Source organism: Corvus cornix, chromosome 1A (assembly GCF_000738735.6).
Source record: "Corvus cornix cornix isolate S_Up_H32 chromosome 1A, ASM73873v5, whole genome shotgun sequence".
In the NCBI taxonomy this organism is placed as follows: domain Eukaryota; kingdom Metazoa; phylum Chordata; class Aves; order Passeriformes; family Corvidae; genus Corvus; species Corvus cornix.
Window position 1 is genome coordinate 26,361,777 of NC_047057.1, and position 20,905 is coordinate 26,382,681.

General features: G+C 35.8%; 1 protein-coding gene across 5 annotated transcripts in view; it reads left to right on the top strand.

Annotated features, from left to right (window-relative positions):
- Window positions 1–20,905, top strand: part of DOCK4 (dedicator of cytokinesis 4) — a 231,714-nt gene that overhangs the window by 143,415 nt on the left and 67,394 nt on the right. For all 5 annotated transcript variants that reach the window (XM_039571264.1, XM_039571266.1, XM_039571265.1 and 2 more), the window contains 11 exons: window positions 982–1,106; window positions 2,615–2,777; window positions 3,300–3,406; window positions 3,969–4,125; window positions 9,686–9,783; window positions 9,887–9,970; window positions 10,077–10,177; window positions 10,512–10,593; window positions 11,441–11,611; window positions 12,956–13,148; window positions 20,199–20,326. In XM_039571264.1, the coding sequence (XP_039427198.1) occupies window positions 982–1,106; window positions 2,615–2,777; window positions 3,300–3,406; window positions 3,969–4,125; window positions 9,686–9,783; window positions 9,887–9,970; window positions 10,077–10,177; window positions 10,512–10,593; window positions 11,441–11,611; window positions 12,956–13,148; window positions 20,199–20,326 (1,409 nt within the window). The remainder of the gene's footprint in view (window positions 1–981; window positions 1,107–2,614; window positions 2,778–3,299; window positions 3,407–3,968; window positions 4,126–9,685; window positions 9,784–9,886; window positions 9,971–10,076; window positions 10,178–10,511; window positions 10,594–11,440; window positions 11,612–12,955; window positions 13,149–20,198; window positions 20,327–20,905) is intronic.

Sequence of the window (20,905 nt, forward strand, 5' to 3'; positions counted from 1 at the left end):
GATTAGTTTAGACTCTTTATAAATAGATTTAGCATCTTCAAACAGAACAGGAGCTTCTCTATTATGGTACTCCAGTCACTACCAGTACTGCTTTTCCCCCATTCCATCCCTCTTGCAACCACTCTTTCCTCTTTTTGTGAAATACAGACTTTGCAGTTTGTGTCAACTGAAACTAAAATAAAATTGATCTTGTCCCTATGATCTACTTATGTTCTGACAGACTACTTAGCGTGATACTGCATGAACGTGCAAAGAATTTCAATTTCAATATGCTAGCAGTACTTGTGCATACGATGTGGTACTTAGGTAGTGTCTGTATTGGATTTGCAGTTTGAATGTCCTGATGAAGAGTCTAATTTCTCAGAAGCCTGTCCAACAAGTGAAAAATAAGCTAACTAAGCTAACTTTTTCCTCATAAGTTTTGGAACACGCTATTGATGAAAAATATATTGAGATTCTTTAGATTAAGAATTTGAATGCTCACAATCTGGGAAGACTGCCCTTCTAATGGAAAGAACACCAACCTCTTGGTTTTTACTTTTGCAAAATAATACACTTCCTTTTGAGATTAAGTAGAAAAAAGTTGTAACCAGTTAAATAGAGAACTGTAATGATTACAAGTGAAAGTGCATTAATATTGCCTTAGATTAGAAGAGGAATTAAATGAGGTGGAGCTAGACACTAGCTTCAGTATAGCTAGAGGGGCCAATGTAAAGACCAAACAGATCTAACAGATGAGTAAAAGCCCCTAGAATTGGTTTAGTATGGCAGATAATCTTTGGGTTTTGAGACGGTTGAAGATTTTTTGGTTTTCTTGGTTTACAAAAACAATTATTGTTTAAAATCAAAAAATACTGATAAATTGTGGGTGTGACACTATCTGTTGTAAGATAAGATGAAAATCTACTTAAATACTAAAAGCAAAAGTAAACAAATTGGACTGACTTTTGGACACATTGTTTCATTTGGTTTTTTTGATAGGTGAAATGAGGAATGATTTATATATCACTGTAGAAAGAGGAGAATTTGAGAAAGGAGGGAAAAGTGTGGCCAGAAATGTGGAAGTGACAATGCATGTGGTGGACAGCAGCGGTCAAATTCTAAAGGTATCTTTGTTTTATGTTTTTCCTTGCTGTAGTTACTTTTGATACACTTTTTCATATGTAAGTCTTCTTTTGTGGCACTGATTGAAGAGTACAGAAATTCTTTGGAAAGGACATATTTATCTTTTGCTGTCTTTAGGTATTCAAAGTGTTAGCTTAAAACCTTTGTAAATTGTCTATGTAAAACCTTTATAAATTGTCTATATAAAACCTTTATATATGTTCTGTGATGGGATAAACACCTAAAACTGCCAACCAAAAAACTAATGGTTCCATTAAGGTGCTGGAAAATGTTGAAGCAATATCAAGTTTTGGAGAATTTTTTATTTCCTAAGAATTCTTCTTAGAAGTATGCAATTTTTTTATGTTACACAGAGCAACGTGTTTTGATAACTTTGAATTTATGTTTTTTTACATTTATTAAACATTTTATAACATTTATTAAAATCAGAGATCCTTGCTGCAAAAGTCACCACCGTGTATCAGTAAAAAGAATAAATGAATGTTCCTTCTCATCTTCAGATTTTGTTGTATGCTGCTGGTGACAGCTTACAAACAGGCAGTGATTTAAATTTTAATTATTAAAAGAAGATGACTGTTTCTCAAAAGTTTTCTGTATCAAAAAAATTTCTGTTCACATTCAAACTTTTCCTCACATATTTATATATCGTCTTTAAAATTAATTTTTTTTAATTTGAAAATAGTATTTTCATCTATTCTGCATGATTGCATGGGCTGTGGAGTGACACAATGAAGAAAGGCTACACAAATAGCCTGTTTCAAATTCCATGTTTGTGAGGAATGTGAGTGAGGTTGTGCATAGAGGTGCACGGCATGCAATATAGGTACATTTTTATATATACACACAAAAGTGTGTATATATATATTAAACAAGAAAAGATATTGAGAATGTAATTGCACAGCAGAAAAGCTACACCTTACCTTTTCCACAGAGAATTAATAGATAGCCTTTAGTCAGAACTTCGACAAATCCGTTTGTCTGCATTGATATGGAGAGTCCATCATGGGTGTTTTAAAGGCAGCCATGTTTCTTCCTGATCATAGGATCCACATTTATTTTTTAGTGCTGGGATGTATCACTGATAGTGGCAGGGTTACAGGCTTATTTCGGATGACTGAAGATCTTGAGCCTGGGCTGTTCTGGTCTGCGTTCCATTCTTTGTTGCTGGGGCATAACATTGGCTAGACCATGCTGTGTCATGGGGAATCCACAATGTGTGTGTTGTTTAAGCATCCCTGATCACCCAGCACACCCTGTTTAACACTTCGATTCTAAATTTTGTGAATGATTTTTGCCATTTCTTATCTTCTAATTGCAAATATTAAAAAAGTTCTACTGTTTTTGAGGGTTATAAGATATTGAACATCGTACTACATTTGGCATTTATGATACGAATGTAGACATTAAATAGTTGTCCTTGGAAGAGCAGTCCTTGATGACATTTCACCAGTGAACTAATCTATCCTTAATCATATTTTTTCTTCATTAGGATTTCATCTCATTTGGCTCTGGAGAGCCACCAGCCAGCGAGTACCATTCTTTTGTGCTTTATCATAACAATGGCCCCAGATGGGCTGAGCTGCTGAAACTTCCCATTCCTGTGGATAAGTTCAGAGGAGCTCACATCCGCTGTGAATTCCGGCACTGTTCCAGTAAGTGGTGCTCATGACTTCTGCTAGTCTTCCCTGTCACAGCTGTAGTCAGCAGAAGAGTTTCCATAACACCTCGGGAAAAAGACAGCTGCATGAACTTTCTCTGTAATGCTTTTTTTACTTACGAAATTCTAAACTTTTTAAAACATTCTGAAACATTTTAGAGATGATTTTGAGGTAAAAATTGATGGCTGGTTCCACATTCTGCATTCCAAGTTATGAGAAACAGGTTTCACAGAGGGGGATAAACTTCTGTATGTTGCTAAGATTGCATATTTGGTGGCTTACATTATTTGTTGTTAATATATACTAAGTTATTTCAGAATACTCCCTTCTGATTTAAAGTGAGATAAAAAAGAACATTACAGGAGACAATGTACAAACTGGAACAGCAATTCAAGATAATCTTCATCTGACTAGCTGCAGCTCCAGTATACTTCCTTATGTTGCATTATATATGTTTATTTTGTCTAAAATGTATACTATTATCTTTGAGTGCTGCTATTTATATATGCATTTCAGCAAAAGAAAAGGGGGAGAAGAAGTTGTTTGGCTTTTCTTTCGTGCCCCTGATGCAGGAAAATGGGAGGACTCTGCCAGATGGAACCCATGAACTAATTGTACACAAGGTAATTTGAATTAGCAGTCATTAGCTGTAATGATTCCTCTGGAACATACTTTAAATGCCCAGAGGCATTGAGAAAGTCTGTATTGATTATCAAATGAGTGGTAACCTTGTCACCATTAACATATCCATTGCTGATTGTTTAATATTCACCTTCCTGATATAAACTGCAATTGAATCGAGGTATGTGTTTCAGTGCACTGGTTTTCCTAAGTCTTACTATTATATCACATTGTGTTATTATGAATTTCAAAAGGGAAGTTATTTTAACTTTGTGGAATTCTCTTTCCACATATAAGGGTTGTCTCTTTGTTCAGAGGATTTTATATGCTCCCTGATAAAGTTTAGATTTCAACATGAAAATTTGTAGCTATTCATTTAATGTAACCTGTGCAAATGTGTTAGATTTCAATGCCAATATATGATGCTATGTTCAAAAACCAAAGTTGCAACAGGCATAGTGGAAATTCTTCAGTTTCTGGCGGAGAAACAATGATTCATATAATTTAGAGATTTGGTCAATTGTTTTGTGCAGTACAGTCATTTTAACTGGTTTGTTTTCACAGTGTGAAGAAAATGCAAACCTTCAGGATTCTGGTCGCTACCTCAAACTCCCCTTTTCAAAGGGAATATCCCTAGGAAACAACAGCCAGGCAGTAAAAACCACTAAAGAGTCCTTCTGGATTACATCCTTTCTCTGCTCCACTAAACTCACACAAAATGGTAGGATATGTTGATTATTTAAAACATGAGTTGAAATGAGTGTGATAGCTAGTCTTTTCCATGCCAAGCAAGCATGGGTGTACTCAGAAATAGCTTATGTTCTATCTCTTTTATAAACTGGTTTTCTTCATAATTTTTTTATATCCAGATGGAAACAGATGCATCATGATAAACCACTGTTTTTAAGTAGTTCAAGAATGCTTTTTAGATGACCATTATATTGGAATCAAATGCAGCACTTCTGGAATCAGCTATGAAAACCCAGCTGCTTTACAAAACCTCTTAATCTGTTTGTTGTACAGTTTTTATTAACTACTTACTGTCAGCTTTAGGCTGTTAGCAGTTAGTTTCTAATTAGGCATATATTGCTTTTTGTTTCTCTTCAACAAACATTTACTACTACTTAAAGCAATCTTTTACACTGGCTATAAGGAGCAGCAGGTATAAATACATGTGTTTACACTCTCTAGCAGTGCTCTGTGTAAAATTCTTAACCAGTGTTCTGTATAAAGTTCTTACGGTTCTTGTTTACCTGCCATAATAATTACAGTTTGTAACTAAAACAAAAAACTGTGGAACAGTTTTCAAAAAATTTCTTAATTATTGTGCTTTTGCTTGGTAATGTGTTTCTTACCATTCTTTGATAGAACCACAATTTTGTATTATTGCTTTGCTCTCTCATGTGTGTGAATATCTCTGACTTTACCCATCTTCTGTGTATGATGATAAAATTGCTAACTGCTTGCAGATTGGTTATAGAACATAAACTAGAGCAGCTTTTTAAATTGAAATAATCCTCTTATGTTTCACCCTTTAATAGCAAGTGTCCAAGATAGAACTGTGTGCAAACAGTAAGTGGTTTGTTTCCCTGTGCACACCCTTTTTGTATTGTTGTAGCAATTACCTTCGTAATGAAAGTTGCCCAATGAAAGATTTTCCCAAAGGTAGCTAATAGGGAATCGGAGACTAAATTTGCTTCAGTTAAAGGCCTTGATTTAGGAAATTACATGAATCTACTAGTACTTACACATGCATAAAAGTGCTGCCTGGAACTTAAGTGTCTCACTGATAAATAGTTGCCCTGTTGTCTGGGGTTCTAATACTAATTTTTGTTTACAGTACAGGATTTATTTTGTAATTAATGTAAATAGATGTATGACGTAGGGCATAAAATTTCCTCCTTTTTTTTTTAACCATATTCTGAGTAAGAGGGTGTAGAATATCTGAATAATATTGATCCCCTTTTCAGCTCTGAAAGAGTTAACAATTATTTCAGCAGTACTTCAGAGGGTGGAAATATTTTCAATAGACAGGCTCATATTTTCTCCAAGGATCTTCTTTGGGAAGTTCATCTTGGTGAGTTTCCAAATCCCCATTCTTTTAAACAAAAATTTGCCAAAATCTATTGCATGCTCAGAAAATGAACATAGAGCAAAGCATGTGGATATTTGGTCATGTGAGCATTACTTCAGTTATCCCTGAGAGAATGTAGCTTATGTATTAAAAAATACAGGATTAAAAAGATCTGTGTATTTAATTTTTTTTAGTAAATATTTGTATTGGTATTTTTGAAAATTGCTGGGTTTTTTTGAATTTGTTTTTAAGTTTGGAGATTTTTCTGAATGCCTCAGAGATTCACCTGTTGTTTACAAACAACAATGTCCAGTCTAAAAACGAATTGAAAATTATTCTGTTGTCTGGCTATGGGGTGGGGAAGGACCCCAAACCCAGACTTGTAAAGGGTGGAACTGAATTAGGCTGCAGCTTTACTCGCTTGCTGGGAAATTTTACTCAGCTGTCATTCTCTCATTGATTGTTCCCACATGCCATCAGCTCTCATGCATATTAAAATTATGGGGACTGGGGGATGGCGGCTGACTCCTAGTTGTTGGGATCCACAACTTCCTTACCCTGGGTACTTTGGAGGGGTTATTAGGATTATTTCCAGACAATTTTTAGAGACCTTCTAACCAGGGGAGTCTGCGCGTTCATCATGGCTAAGAACGCGTCCTTTTTTAATCTTTCTACTGGTTAATTTTTCCTTCACTTTTCCTTTGATCCTGGATAGTTAATCAGTTAATATTAGCAAAAAGTATACTAGCATTTATCTATTATATTCTCAGATGGGTAGTTATTTTTCATTACTCTACAACACCCCAAAAGAGCGAGAGAGAACATAGTATTTTTCTACTGAGTAGTTATCAAAACGGTCTTAGTTTTGACATATAGGAGGCATCTCTGGCTGCAAGAGAGTCAGGATCCTTCCAGTAAGTCTGAATAGTTTAGCTACTGGCATCCACTCATTTCTCAGCACTGATCGATGCATCCTTGGTCAGCAGCAGAGCAACACGCCATATAGCATGGCAGAGGTGTAGTCCTTCTAGCTGCATTTAAAAAAAAAATCAAACCAATGAATCAAGAAAACAAAAGTAGCACTGGGCAGCTTTCTGAGGAACCCCAGTTTGGAGGAAGTGTTGGTGACCACAGAAGCAGCCTGATGGAAGAGACATGCTGACCGCCAGTTATGGAATTCAGTTTTTTCCTCCTGAAGTGTAGTAGTGTCACAACAAGCCAATTTCTGATGTCTCAGGACTTATATAAGAGAGATGGAAAATCATCCCAAACCACTTCCTTAAACGTGATCCTAAACCTTCCGTTAAAGCTGGGTCTTTGGATTTAAATTACGTACTTTGAGAAGGGGTGTATTTTATTTGGTAGGGATAATAGGTCAGGTGTAGTCTATTTTAGATATACAGGCCTTAATTATTTTTAAGATGATGCCTTGGAAATATTTTTATTCTTCAGCAAAATTAATCATCAGCAGTGACTTTTTCTGCTTTCCAAAACTATGACTTCCTAGTGGGCCTATTTCTGGGGACAATTTTATATTCTCATGTCTCTTACTACATGGCACACTGCTTTCTGTTCCCCTTGTGATTCACATGTCAGATTTTCTATTCATGTCATTTATGCTTGGGCTATTCACTAATATTATCTTAGAATGTCTTTCCTCCTTAGCACTTCCCTTGAAATAAGTCCTTTGAAGTGAGTGTCTTACATTTGCTTTCTTTTTCTCTTTAAATCCCCCAACAAATCCCTAATATTGAGTGTCAACTATTTTCCACCAAGTTCCTCCAGCAAACCTGCACAGAAGTGTTTTTCGTGCTCTGAGCTGACAGCGTCAGCTAGTCTCGCTACTCGTCAGCTTGAGCTGAGGCTTAAAGTGTAGAAGTACATTTAATTATCCAAAAGACAAATGTAGTTCATTGGATTTGTAAATCTTGTTTCTTAAAAATTCCTGACAGAAAGAATAATAAGACCTATCATTTGTCCTTGATCTTTGGAATGTGTCTTTGATGCATGTGTGGGACTCTCTGTCACTCAGTATAACTCAAGGATCTCTTTTTTCCATGCCAGCACAGCTTGAAGCAAAACAAAAATATAATGCATAAATGCATCAAAACAATTTATTCCCATCAAAAGCAATCAAGGCAGCAAAATATTGTGGAGTCTTATGTTGGTTGTTTGCCATTAACACCTGTGGCAAAATTTGAATATAGGTGGAGACTTATTTAATGTTAATAAAGTAAAAAATATTACTTCATTTTTTGTGGGATAGAGGAACTTCCCTGGACCACACCAGGAAAGAGATGACACAAAGATGGGTGCTGTTCAAGTATTACTTGAGTGTGAAAACAGTCTGTGGTAGAAAGCAGCCAGAGATGCTGAACTGAGAGGAAAACTTACTATTAACTTCTTAGTTTAATAACTGCTGAGAACACTTCAGAAGCACTGACTCCTTCTAACACAATGCTGGGCAATGATCAACTAGACTGTAGTGCAGCTTAAACTGATGGAAGGGTTGGATGGTGATTAAGGTTTTCTGCTTCAAACCACTAGGCACTGAGAATTTCTGAAAAGCTGGTCAGTGAAGTGTAAAAGTAGTAAACTTGAATATAAAAAAGCTTTGGGATTTATTTAATTCAACAGTTCAAAAATATGTGTCTCTTTTACTAAATACAACTTGAAAGGAGCACTGCAGATGTGTCCAAGTTCAGCAAGGAAAAACTGCTGAAAAGCCAAGCCAAGTTTGCAAAACTATTTTAGGGTATTGAATTACGGTATGGAACAAGAAATTCTCAATCTTATAGCAAGGTGGGTTTTTTAGTACATCTGTGAAGCAGTAACATATGTCCAAAGACTACTAAATGTAGAACTTACCTTTAAGACAGGTGGAAGGGCAGATATGTTAATTGGGCCATCCTTCCCTGATGAATTTTATGCAAGTATTTACAGGAAATCATGGATGAAAAATCAACGTGTAACTAATTCAGAAATTCTGTAAGATAAGTTTATCAAAGACAAATCATGCCAGAATAAACTACTTAATCTTTCTTTTCAAAATGTTTTTTATTTGTTATCAAGAGGAAATGCAGCAGTTCAATAATACACTGCATGGGAAAACATGTAGATTAGAAATAAGAATTTTCAAATGGGCAAATAAAAGCTAAAATGGAGTAGAAGGAGTAGAAGGACTTTCCTGAGTAGAAAGAAAATACTACTAGATCTGAAGAAATCTCTGGGATTTCTCTATGCTTTAAGGGATGGGAAGGGTGTAGAGATGAGAGTAACTTTACTAAAATCTGAGATAATTTTCTGCTAATATGTTGTTGGAAGGTCTCATCACTTGAGAGGGACAAAATCAAAATATGACACAGAAAAGCATTGTAACTTTGATTTAAATAATTAATAAGAAAGAATAGAAATTAGATTGAATCTAATGGTAGAAAAGGCAGGATACACTAATGGAGACTCCTGAGGATTCTGCTGTACCCAGGGAGCTGAATAGTATTAAACAGGAGAAGCATCGTATTGGTGACATAAATATGTCTATCTAAAAGACCCTCAAATTCTAGAACATATATGTCAGGTGTTTACAACAGACATATGAACTTGCTAATGATGTAGGAAACAATGATGTAATCTTATCTGTAATGTAGTTATCATTTTGGTTAAGAAGGCTGAAGGAGAATGAATTAAAACCAGAGAGAGTTTGGACACACTCAGACATCTTTCAGCTCAGAATAGTTCGTTTTCCAGAAGAGATTGTTTTGCTTATTAATAAAGCAGGATCTTAGAGGCATCGTGTTTATTCTCTAAAAAGACATAGGAACATGAGTATTTCAAATATATTCAAGCTATTAATTAGGAGATTGTTTCTAGCTTTCAGAGAGTAACTCTGGAAGGCATCCTTCAATGGGATGAGTGAGGGCAAAATAGTTGCTTTTCTTAAGATAGTGTCTGAAGGAAATTTCCTGATAGAATTGCCACAGGAGACTGACTTTTGTGACCCAGTACCACATTCTTATGTTTGTATTAGTGGAGCAATTACAGAATGGAATGAAAATATGCTGTTGGGAAGATCATATTATAGCAAATCTGGAGGTGTTTTCCTTTGTTTTGATGATGCCAAATTTTGCTGAGTGGACTGTAATAATAAAATTTAAAATCTGAAATGCTGCTTTGCCTCCAACTTCAATCTTGCATTTTGTTTTTGCAGGAGATATGCTTGACCTTCTGAAGTGGAGAACCCACCCAGACAAAATTGCAGGGTGCCTCTCAAAATTAAAAGAAATAGATGGTTCAGAAATAGTGAAGGTATATACCTTTTTATACTTGTAGATAATATGAGGGAAATAATGTATTTCCATGTCACAGAAATATCTTTTTAATAACACTGTCTCATATTCTCTCCCATCAGTTTCTTCAAGATACACTAGACACTTTATTTGGGATTTTAGATGAAAATTCTCAAAAATATGGATCAAAAGTATTTGATTGCTTGGTAAGTTTCATTTTGTGATGATGCTTAACACTAGTTAAAAACTAAGTAAAATTTTTTAAAAATGTTGTGTTGTTTTTTGTTTGTTTGTTTTTTCTCTCACATTTAGGTTCACATAATAAATTTGCTGCAGGACAGCAAGTTTCACCACTTTAAGCCAGTAATGGACACTTACATTGAAAGTCATTTTGCAGGAGCACTTGCGTACAGGTGAAGTCTGTACTTTTTCTCTCTGATTTAATATTGACAGTTACTACTAAACAAAGAGAATCAATCATTAAGGAAAGGGTGTTTCCCTGTTAAAATCATTCTACTGCATCTTTAATGCTGGTATTATTGCCCATTGATCAGTGATCTGCTAGGTGCCCTTCAGCAGACTGAAAACTAAGTGTAATATTGGGCCTGAGGTCATCAGTGAAATCCAGTGATATATTTTTTATTTTGCCAGTGTTTCTCATATGACAGCTATTGGTTTGCATTTTATGTGCAAAGTTAACCCTTCTCCCACTTCTGTGTTGTAATACTTTATGATGTGCTATTTTAGAGATCTTATAAAAGTACTGAAGTGGCATATTGATCGAGTCACTGAGGTGGAGCTTCATGATCACATACAGGAAGTACTAAAGGTAATAAAAATTGTTGAAGACAAGTATATATTTGAATGATGTATTCATACATACAGTACCCACAGGTTTAACTTAGGGAATGAGGCAGAATATATATAAATGATGGAACAGAAGTACTAATTCTAGGGAGCTGCAGACTTTCAGTACAATCAGTTTATTCATTATTCTCTTTTGTCAGTAAGTTGACCATTGAGGCTCACTACCGTTAGTCTCTGGAGCTCTGTGTTCCTTACTGAATGTGGCAAAGGAATCAGATATAGATTACAATGGTGATATTAACATCCATTGCATGAATCTAAATGGCAGACATGCATACTGACCTAATGGTTCAGTCCCCATACTAGGGAATTCTACTGATTTTGGTGGTTGTGGTTGTTCTTGTTGCCCAGTTTGTATCATCAGAAGAGCACAGTGTGCCATCAGGCTGAGTTATACAACACAATAATCCCATTTGGGACAGGTGCTACAGTTTGGAAATAAAATATCAGTGTGGTTCCCTATTATTTTCTATGTTTTCTATTCCCTGTTATTTTCTATGCTGCTGTGAACTTTGGTGTCTTGCTAATGAGAGAGGGCTGTATATTGAATTTGCATTCCAACAGTTTTGCAACTTAAGCGCTTTTTTTTGAGGGGGGAGGAGAGAGTGATGTGAAGTTTTTGCTTGTTTGTTTTTGTTTTTTTTATTAAAATGTTGTTACTGTTTCAGCAGAAAGATTTGCCAAAATTAAGTAATGGGGTCCTGTTTCAGAGTCTTTTCTTTATTTGAATGATGTAATCATTGCATGTGTTCTGTTTGGAGATGAGCACATTCATTTTTGTGAGTTATCTCTCATTTTGGCATTAATAGGCACAGGAGTATATCTTTAAATACATAGTTCAATCTCGAAGATTATTCTCTATTGCTACTGGTGGACAAAATGAGGAGGAATTTCGCTGCTGTATTCAAGAGCTCCTTATGTCAGTACGCTTCTTCCTGTCTCAAGAGAGCAAAGGAACTAGTGCTTTATCCCAGCTACAAGTAAGTTTTCTTGCTTGTTGGCATTTTCCACATCCAGTATAAAAAATGTATGCCTGTTCAGAAAGAAAATGTATTTTTGCTAGTACGAAGTGGCATTTTCAACTCTCTATCCTACAGTGTGAAATTTTCATACCAGCACTTTCTAAATATGCTTGGAATAGATAATGCTAAATCTGATATTTTATTTTGAATTTTAATAATTATATTGATGGATACAAATAAAGCAATTTTTCTGTTTTGGACTTTTTACTGCTTAGTTTAGCCACACTGACACTGAAGAATTTGAGCCATACAAAAGACTACTATCAGATTTTTCATGCTTTACAGAAAATTTTTGGGTCTTGATGAACCATATGGTTTAATACTCAGATGATATCTTATTTCATTTGAGACTACAAAAATGGGCTAGTGCTAAAGTGTAGAGGCAAAACACATAGGAGACAGCTCTCTACATTAAGTGCTCATGAATATACTGTCCTCTTCCCCTGTTTCTGTAACCAAAGGTGGTTAAGATCCTGTTAAGAATTAATATTTTCCAAATCGCTTTAGAAAACTGTTCTGCCAAGAAAATAGCAAATCAGAGAGAACAGAGTAGAGAGGTAGTTATTCCATTTCATATCATGTAAGCAGCTGGAGTCAAAAGACAACAAAATGATACAAACAACCACATTTAGAATTCTTTTTCAGTATTTTTAACTAAGCCTGTTCTGCCACCAGTGTGAGTGTGCAAGTAGCTTTTCACAATCAGCAGGATTTAGAGAAAAAGAAGGGAATGACAGTTTCAGCTTCTTTTCTCTGGCATTGTCCTCCTTACTTTTACAGTGTTTTGTTTTCATATTCATCAATGACTTTTTAACCCTATTTAAAGATTGCTGAAGGGAACCAAGACTACCAGTGCTGCCTCACTCCAAAATAAAAATGTTCATTATTTGAAAAATGGAAGATATAGAGACTGTTACATTACTTACCTTAAAACAAAGCAAACCAAAACAACTCCACACAAATATTTTTGGTATCATATCAGCTAGATTCTGCCATCCTTTTAAAAATTTTCTCTTGCAGAGACATAATTGTATTTAAAGAATAAATATTTTTATTCTAAGCTGAACTTCCACTTTGTCCTGGGAGAAATTAATCATTAGATATTACTTAAAGGAAATAGTCACAAGTGTGAGTCCATTAATGAATGTGAGGCTATTCCTTCTGAAAATAAGACTCTTTTTAAAGCTGCTACTTACCCTTGAAACCAGGCATTTTTCTACAGTTACTTGAATTTCTGTAGTTATTTAAATTCTATAATTGTCAAAACTGTTCTAACTGTCCATTTTTGTCCTGTTCCTCTAGGCTGTGTTTCTCAGCTCATTCCCATCGGTGTACTCGGAACTTTTGAAGCTCTTTGATGTGAGAGAAGTGGCAAATTTGGTTCACGATGCTTTGGGCAGCTTGCCAACAGTCATGCATGGTGATGAGTCCCTTCAAGCTGTTAAACTGCAGAGTATTGGGAAAACTGTAGAGAGTCACCTGTACACTAACCCAGGTAAGGTTACTCTGGGCTGCCTGCAGATAAGGAGCTCGAATTGTGTGCTATGTACATGGGCCAGCAGGTGATGAAAGGAATAGTGTTCCTAAGGAACAATTCTTGAAACACTGCTCTGTATAAGCTGCTCATTTACAAGAATACAGTTTTTTTTAATTTAGTGGTTTGTTTTTCAGAGGCAAAGACTCTTAAAATATAGGGGTTTTTTGATCTACTGGCAATATGTGGGTTAAGGAAGTTTGCCTTATACTTTTTAAGTAATTACAAGGAAAAAACTGCTAAAACTATTTTTCTCCTTTTTTCTTCTTCTTTGGGGGCAGTTCAGCAAACAGACTCACTTATCTGTTAACTCTTGTTTTTGTAACTCTTGCTAGTTCAGCACTTTGGATACTCCATTTCTTAATGTAGCATAAAAATGCTACACAAATGTGAGTGATGCCTGGTGCATAAAGTATATAACAGCATAGTTATTTGCTGTGCTGGAGAAAATACTGCTCAACGGTGGTGAGCCCAGCATTCTTGGTTTCTATTCTAAGTGAAACTCATGGAAGTAACCAAGTATTAAATTTGAGATGAAGTAATTTTGAAATAAAATAATTAAAATAAAGATATTTAAAGAATTCTAGTAAGTCTTTATTTACCCACCAATAGGCCTGAGAGCTACTTGGGTATTGGCTGATGGAGTTTAGTAGGAACAGTAACTTTTACCATTTAAAGCATTCAAGGTAAACACATTGCAATGACGAAAGCTCTGCAAAAACCACCATGATATGCATAAATACTTTGGGATACTGCAAAAAAAGGGAAGAGTTCTTTAAACATATTTTTTTAAAAAAGCTTTCAGTGATCCTACAATCTAAATATGAGCTGAAAGAAACAGGTAAGAAGTACTGCATCCTGGCTTCATTCTGGCTGAAAAAACAGCTTACCCTTTTCCTTGGGAGCCCCTCCAGCGTCCCCTCTGGAAGGGTCAGTTAGTTCTCCCTACAGCTGATTGATCAGACCTTCAGTCTCTGGCTAGATGATGACATATTCATGGAGCAATATTAAGGATGAAGATAATGAATGCTGCAAACCACAGTGCTAGCTAACGCGCTGGAAGTAGAAGGAACAGAGGAAATAACTATTTATTTAAACATCTGAAAATGAGGAGGATACTTCTTAGATAACATTTTCTGTTATCTGGAGCTTACTTCAAAACAAGTGAGAGTAGTTTTGAAGTAGAGCCATGGGAGTTTTACACATTTTCTGCTGCAAGGGCCTGAACAACTAATGCATTAGCTCCCATAGCTGCAGAAACAACCTGACACTAAAGCTACTCTTTCACTAAAATTCAGAGATATATTTGAATCTGTTGAAAACAGAAACAACAGGCAAGCATGGGTTGATTTAAGGTGCCCATGCATACATGTTCAGTACAATTTCAGATATGTTTGTTGTGTGTGATCTCTGCCTGCCTCTCTAGAGAATGCAAGTTATATATTGTATTTACTGATCATGTGTAGATAGGATGTTTGAAATGGAGATGGTATATTTTGGTTTTGGTATAGTTTGCTTTGAACCCTTTCTTATTTCAACAATTTTAAACTTCAGCTTTTCCTATAAGTAACAGCTACAGACAGGGTTGTTAAAAGGTGTCAATAGCAGTTATGTCTAGCTCTTGTGAGAAGTTAGTGGGTATTAAGGTCTTACTTTACTTTTATTTTTCTATATTTATCTCTGCATCTTTGTTGTACACTTCACTGGCTGTCTAAAAAAAAACAGATGACAATTTTCCTGCCAATAAAGTTCATCAGTATTTCTTTCCTCTTGGCCTTTCTTCCAGCCTCCTGGGTATTGGTCTTTGGACTCATCCCTCTTGATACTTGTAGAATGTCCAAACTGATGTTCTACATATGCCTGTAACCAGAAGAACGTCTAACTTTGTTATTTCCCATACATCAGTAGTCTAGAATGCCTGTTTTCTTTCTTTTTTGTGTTAAATATTATTATAGCTTCCTTTGAGGAAGAGTTAAATCCGTTTTGCTGGGAAGAGTTAGGGCCAATAACAGAGAAACACATCTTGAACCATGTCCTTCTTGACATGGTTAAACAGGAATTTGCAGAACACCAACTGTTTTTTAATCTAAGGGCACTACTTCGAGCTAATTCAATAGCTGTGCAAATCCAATAGCTGTGAAAATGTGAGGTGTGTAAGTGGAACGTCTAGGTTTTGTCCTCCAAAAAGGATGAGTTTTCTTGGAATCATCACTGATACAACATGTCAGTTAGCAGTAGAGACATTGTCTTAGTAGGTAAAATCCTACAAAAAAGAAAACCTCATATTGATAAAGCCTGTATCTTAGCTAATTCATAAGCTGTGCTGCAGCTCTTTACTATATGAAAATTGTTGTTACATGGCAAGAAACTTTGTGTTTTCCCAAATTATTGGATTTGGACTTCTGTGCAATGGTAGTTGCATAGGACTCTTCCTTTTAGTGAGGCAAACTGTTCAAGGCAAATAGAGGAGAGGTTTAATTCTATGACCATTTACACTATATAGATATATCAGTTATATTATGAAGCTAGGAAAAATTCCAAGATGATGCTTGATTTCATATATTAATTTTAATGTGATTATTTTACATGTAATTTATTCCTTTTCTTTTCTTATTTTTTTTTCCTTAATTGCACTGAATCACACAGGTAATGGATTAGAGACATGATAATTATCTATTTGTTTTCTTTCCGAGATTGCCTGTGTCCCTCATTCTGTCTTTGTGAATGAGTTCATCTAAGAATTGCATTCTATATATTACAGGAGAATGTACATGTTGGAAACTTTGTTTCAGTAGTCATTCAGAGAAAAATACCTGACACAATCAGTAAGAATAATTGAGTATCTTTGAAGTACCTTGTGCAAACTATGTTGTGATATCTTAGACTTCCTATGGGAATGAAAAAAATTAATTAGCAAGTTCAGGAAATGATACCATCAACTGATAAGGAGGCTTAATTCTAGAAGCTAGGTATTATGATTTCTCTCTTATTCCATTGTTTTTCAAAAGACTCAAACCTTCTCATTAATGAGACTTGTAAGATATCTCAGTAATCACTGCAAGCTAATTGATTGCTATAAAAATGCAAAAAGCCTATCACTATTGAAAATGTTGATACAAATCCTGAATTCAGTTTACTTAAAATGCATTAAACTTTACATATTAACACAGGTTCGAAAAAAGAGTAGATCTTTTCAAAACGTAACGGTTTTATACATTGATCCATAGTACTATTTTCAAGAACTCCATAGTCTTTTTCAGATTTGTTAGTGTTGCTTAATTTGCCTTCCACAGCGGTGTACTATTCTTTGGCATTGTTTGGTATGTGCTTCTACACACACCTGTGGGGGTATGGATAGATGCACATTGCATACAAAAATTCTGTCTTTGCAAATTATGCTTTTGATCAATGCCTTATTTTAGGCCACCAGAGGACTTTCTGAGCCATGCCTGTGTTTTCCTTCTGCACTACTGGCAATTCTTTTCTTTCAACTGAAAACGGTTCCTCTCTACAAATTTTGAGCTAGTTTCCCTACTAACTGTTCTGAGAACAGTGGCATGTCCATGCAGCCACAGAACAGGCATATATGTTTGGGTTTGGAATTGCAGTGATAGCTGCTTTTTTGGCTTAAGCATTTTCTTCTCCTGCCATCCTTAAGTCCAGTATTTCATCCAAATGAGGGTACATAAATTGAATAGGTCAAATAAAACTACCAAAATCAAGAGCAACTTCCATGTTTCTTACTGTTCAAGGGGAATGCTGTTTATTTGTTTAAAAGGTTCAGTTTTTCCGAGCAGGCTGAAGCTTTGACCATCTGTTCAGATATAGTAATTGAAATGAATATCATCTTTCTGAAAGTAATCTTTAAAATATACTGGACTAAAGAAAGTATGTCTCTGCAGATGCTTTACGACTATATGGAAATCAAGGAGGAAAGATGTGCTATGTATTAAATGTTAATGTTGCATAGGAAAGTCACAAGGATTGCCCAGAGTCTAAGATAGCCCTCTTTCTAATTATGCCAAGCACATACTTGAAAAGCTCTGTGTCGTGATTTTTTTTTTCTTGTCTTTCTGTATAATATTTGTGAAGGGCAAGTATTAGCATTTTAAACAGTCAGCTAATTTGACTTTCTGCATAGAAGAAAAATTAGGACAGTGACTGATGGCTCAGAGTTCTGATTATTTCACTATTCCTTGTGCTCATTATTTTTTCTATATCCAATGGCTGACATTGCAGCTGACAAATAGTAAGAAAAAGAGTAATCTGAGACAAATATTTTCCAAACTTTCTCACCTAGTCCTTGGTTTGCATCAGAGGTGAATGAGCCAGCATGCCTCTTCTGTAATACCACTACATCTCTCCACCTAAACAAATCAAGACAGAAGGGTATTTAGATTCTGGGCTTATGAGGAATACATCAAAAATTGTGTTATTTGTGATGGTTGTTTCAGTAACTGGCACTATTGCCTCCCATGTATGGCTGCAAGTCATTGTAAGATACTTTTTGCTAATCCATTTGGTCTGGTAAATCTGAGTGTCTGGTCATTTCATGAAGCTTTTGCAAAAATAGGATACTTGGAACAGTTGAATGAGGATGCTCGGTTTTGTCTGAGATGCCTCAGACCGCATCGTGTGTAAGAGTTGGCTATTTACAAGTCAGGTGTTTCTACATGCAGATTTTTGGTCTTCAAAATGGAGTTCATGATGCTGCACTTGTGTGTAAGCAGTGCACAGAGGGCACCTTAGGTAAGGTACCAACTGCTGTGTGGGCTCATCAGGAAGCTATCTAGAGTTAATGTGGAAGAAACACCTTGGTACAGGGCTGCTCCTCTTTCTTCTTACCTTCTGGAGTGAGGGATTTGAGTTGTAGCTGCAAGAGAGGACCTGTGGCCCAAACAATAAGGCTCATACACAAAATGTGTGAAAATGCTACTCTTACTACTCTGTGATAGTTATGGAGTTGAGTAGGGATAGGATTGATCTTTCTGTTGCCTGCCTGCCAGGAAAGTACCCCAACCACAGACTCCCAGGCTGGTTTACACAGTGAACCCTTCATCTTGTCTCTTGATGATGGATTGCCAGCTAGTCAGGAATTCAATACATATAAGGCCTAGCAGAAAGCAGGGAAAAGGAGCCATCCTCTGTAATCTAGGGGTTAAGTCTTTTTTCTACAAATATAAAAGTCCTGCTGTATTGCTTCAGCTGAAGGCATTAGCTCTGTTTCTTCATCCAGCAGGACTCAATGCGGATATTTAGCAGTGGGGATCAGAAGGTGGCACTTGGCTAACCACAGGTCTGCACTGTTGCTATTTCCCTGCCTGTTTTCCTTTTGACCCTAGAAGTCTTACAGTGGACAGGTCAGTGGCAGCTGTGCGCAATTGACATCTCAGAATACCTGGGACAACGCTTGGCTGAGCTTCTGGTTCTGATGCAGAGAAAAAGAAAATGCTGCCTTGTTTACATTGAGAAAATTCCCCCCATTTGTGATGCTACAGACAGATAGGAGCTCTCAGGCCAGTCATGATGAAAACCTACTGAGGCACTTCCAGAAATAAGCCAGCCACTGGAGAGAGGCTGTTTATTGCCCAGTGTTGGGTTTCTGTGCCACTGGATTTCGATTGATTGATGGTCTTTTGCCTACTGCCATACAGTCTTGGTTTATTATTTTCTTTAGTAGGAAGATACAGAGGAACACTTGAATAAATAATAAGGATGAAAAACCCATTTAAAAAGAGCAGGCAAGCTTTTCTTTCAAAAATAAGAATATACTTAGTGTGTACAAATCAGCTTGTCCATGTGATTGTCTTGTTATACAGATGACTAGACAGTGAAAACAAGGGAATACTAAAGCATAACAAGATTAGTGCTATATTTCAGTGAGCGGAAGAAACATTAAACAAATAAAATCTTGGACTAAATATATCTTCTTCTCCCTCATGGGAAAAAATAGAGGAAATAATTGAGGGAGACAGAAGGTGTTTGTAGAAAGCGTAATCCACAAACAATACCTGGTTGGCAAAATTATTTTAAAGGAGTAATTTTCCAGCTAGACAAATCAATTTTTAGGATATAATTGCATTAATGACCAAAGGAACTGAGTAGATGAATATATTTCTGTAACGCAGCTTATAATCATTAAAATTTTAATGGAAATTATTCCAGTACATTTCTATGAGAATATAATTTCTCAATTATGGAAAAGATTTTAAAACAACAACAAAATGAAAACAGGTAAAATCCTTCCCATTTACCTTTGTTAATAGGTGTTTAAAGTGTTATCACAAGTGTAAGTAATAGGGTTCTTCCCATTTAATATAGTCTTTAATTGTAATAAAAAGAAGCAGATATAAGTAGCATGTTAATGATGTTCTTGCATAATTTTCAGAAAATTCAGGACTGAAAATAGCACTAAAGAGCTGTGTTTAGGAAATGAAATAGTGGAAAGGCAAATTATTTTATGTAGACACCAATAGTCTAAGTTGCTCATACTCAGTAGGAATGGGGAATCTGGAAAAGTGAAAATTTTGAAAGAAATCTGAAAATACTTCTGCTGGTCTGTGAAGTAGGACTCCTTTGTAGAATAACATAAGTTCCAGATGAGGTCTGTCGTAACTTTGGCTTATAAATGGATCCTGTCACATGGCAGGAACACTAGAGCATAATTTCTCATTGTTTTGGATACAAGTATTTCTGTTCTACTTTTTCTTTCTTTCTTTGGGTGACAGTTCAATAAATACTTAAAATTTTCTTTTACATGTAGTATATTCCACACAGTGGTGTTTTTCTCCATCCATGATATAACATAGTGACTTTCGGCGTATTGTTTACTCTTCAAACATTTGCTTATGATTGTGAAGTAAAAACTGCTTATCAAAAATGTTGGTTAAAGCAAGGAAAAGCTTCTGCTTATCAGAAATAGTTTTGGACTGAAGACACATTTTATATATGTATTAAAATTAAATAACTCTATGAGAAGCTCCTACTCATGAAATCTTTAATTTTTTCCAGATTCTCGATGCATTCTTCTTCCAGTAGTTTTACATCATCTCCATATGCATTTACAAGAGCAGAAGGACCTTATAATGTGTGCCCGTATCCTTAGCAACATATTTTGCCTCATCAAGAAGAACAGCTCAGTGAGTAAACACCATGTCACTTCCACTTGAACTTCTTTATATGGCTCAGTGACATTTAATGACACAAGCTGGACCTTGCCCAAGAGCATTTTAAAGAGTTCTCTGTGTAATGAATCTGCATAAACATGTCATTTTGATTTTTTCATGACCCTTTTCTTTCCATGCAAGAGTATTTTAATTGTATCATACAGTGTTCTGACAAGCTTTTACACTTCTTCAGTGTTGTGTTGGAAAGGAAGAAATGTCTACTTTCCTTTAGGGGCATTTTCTGTTGTGGTCTGTATATTCTTAGGGGACACAGGGGCTGATATAGGTAAAGAGATGGATATGAGTATTGCAAGGGGGGTTGCACTTGGTTGTTAGTTGATAAACTTTGTGGCCGATTTCTGATGTCTGAATTTGTGAATTAATCTGTGAAAGCTGCATATGAGAGCGTGCTTAGACAGGTGTATTGCAAGTGGGAAGGTGATCACAGACAACAAGATAGAAGAAAATTAAAACCAGTCATTGCCTGTAATTAGTGCAATACATGCATGTCAAGGCCCATATACTTTACCTTGTAATGCATTAGTGAGAACT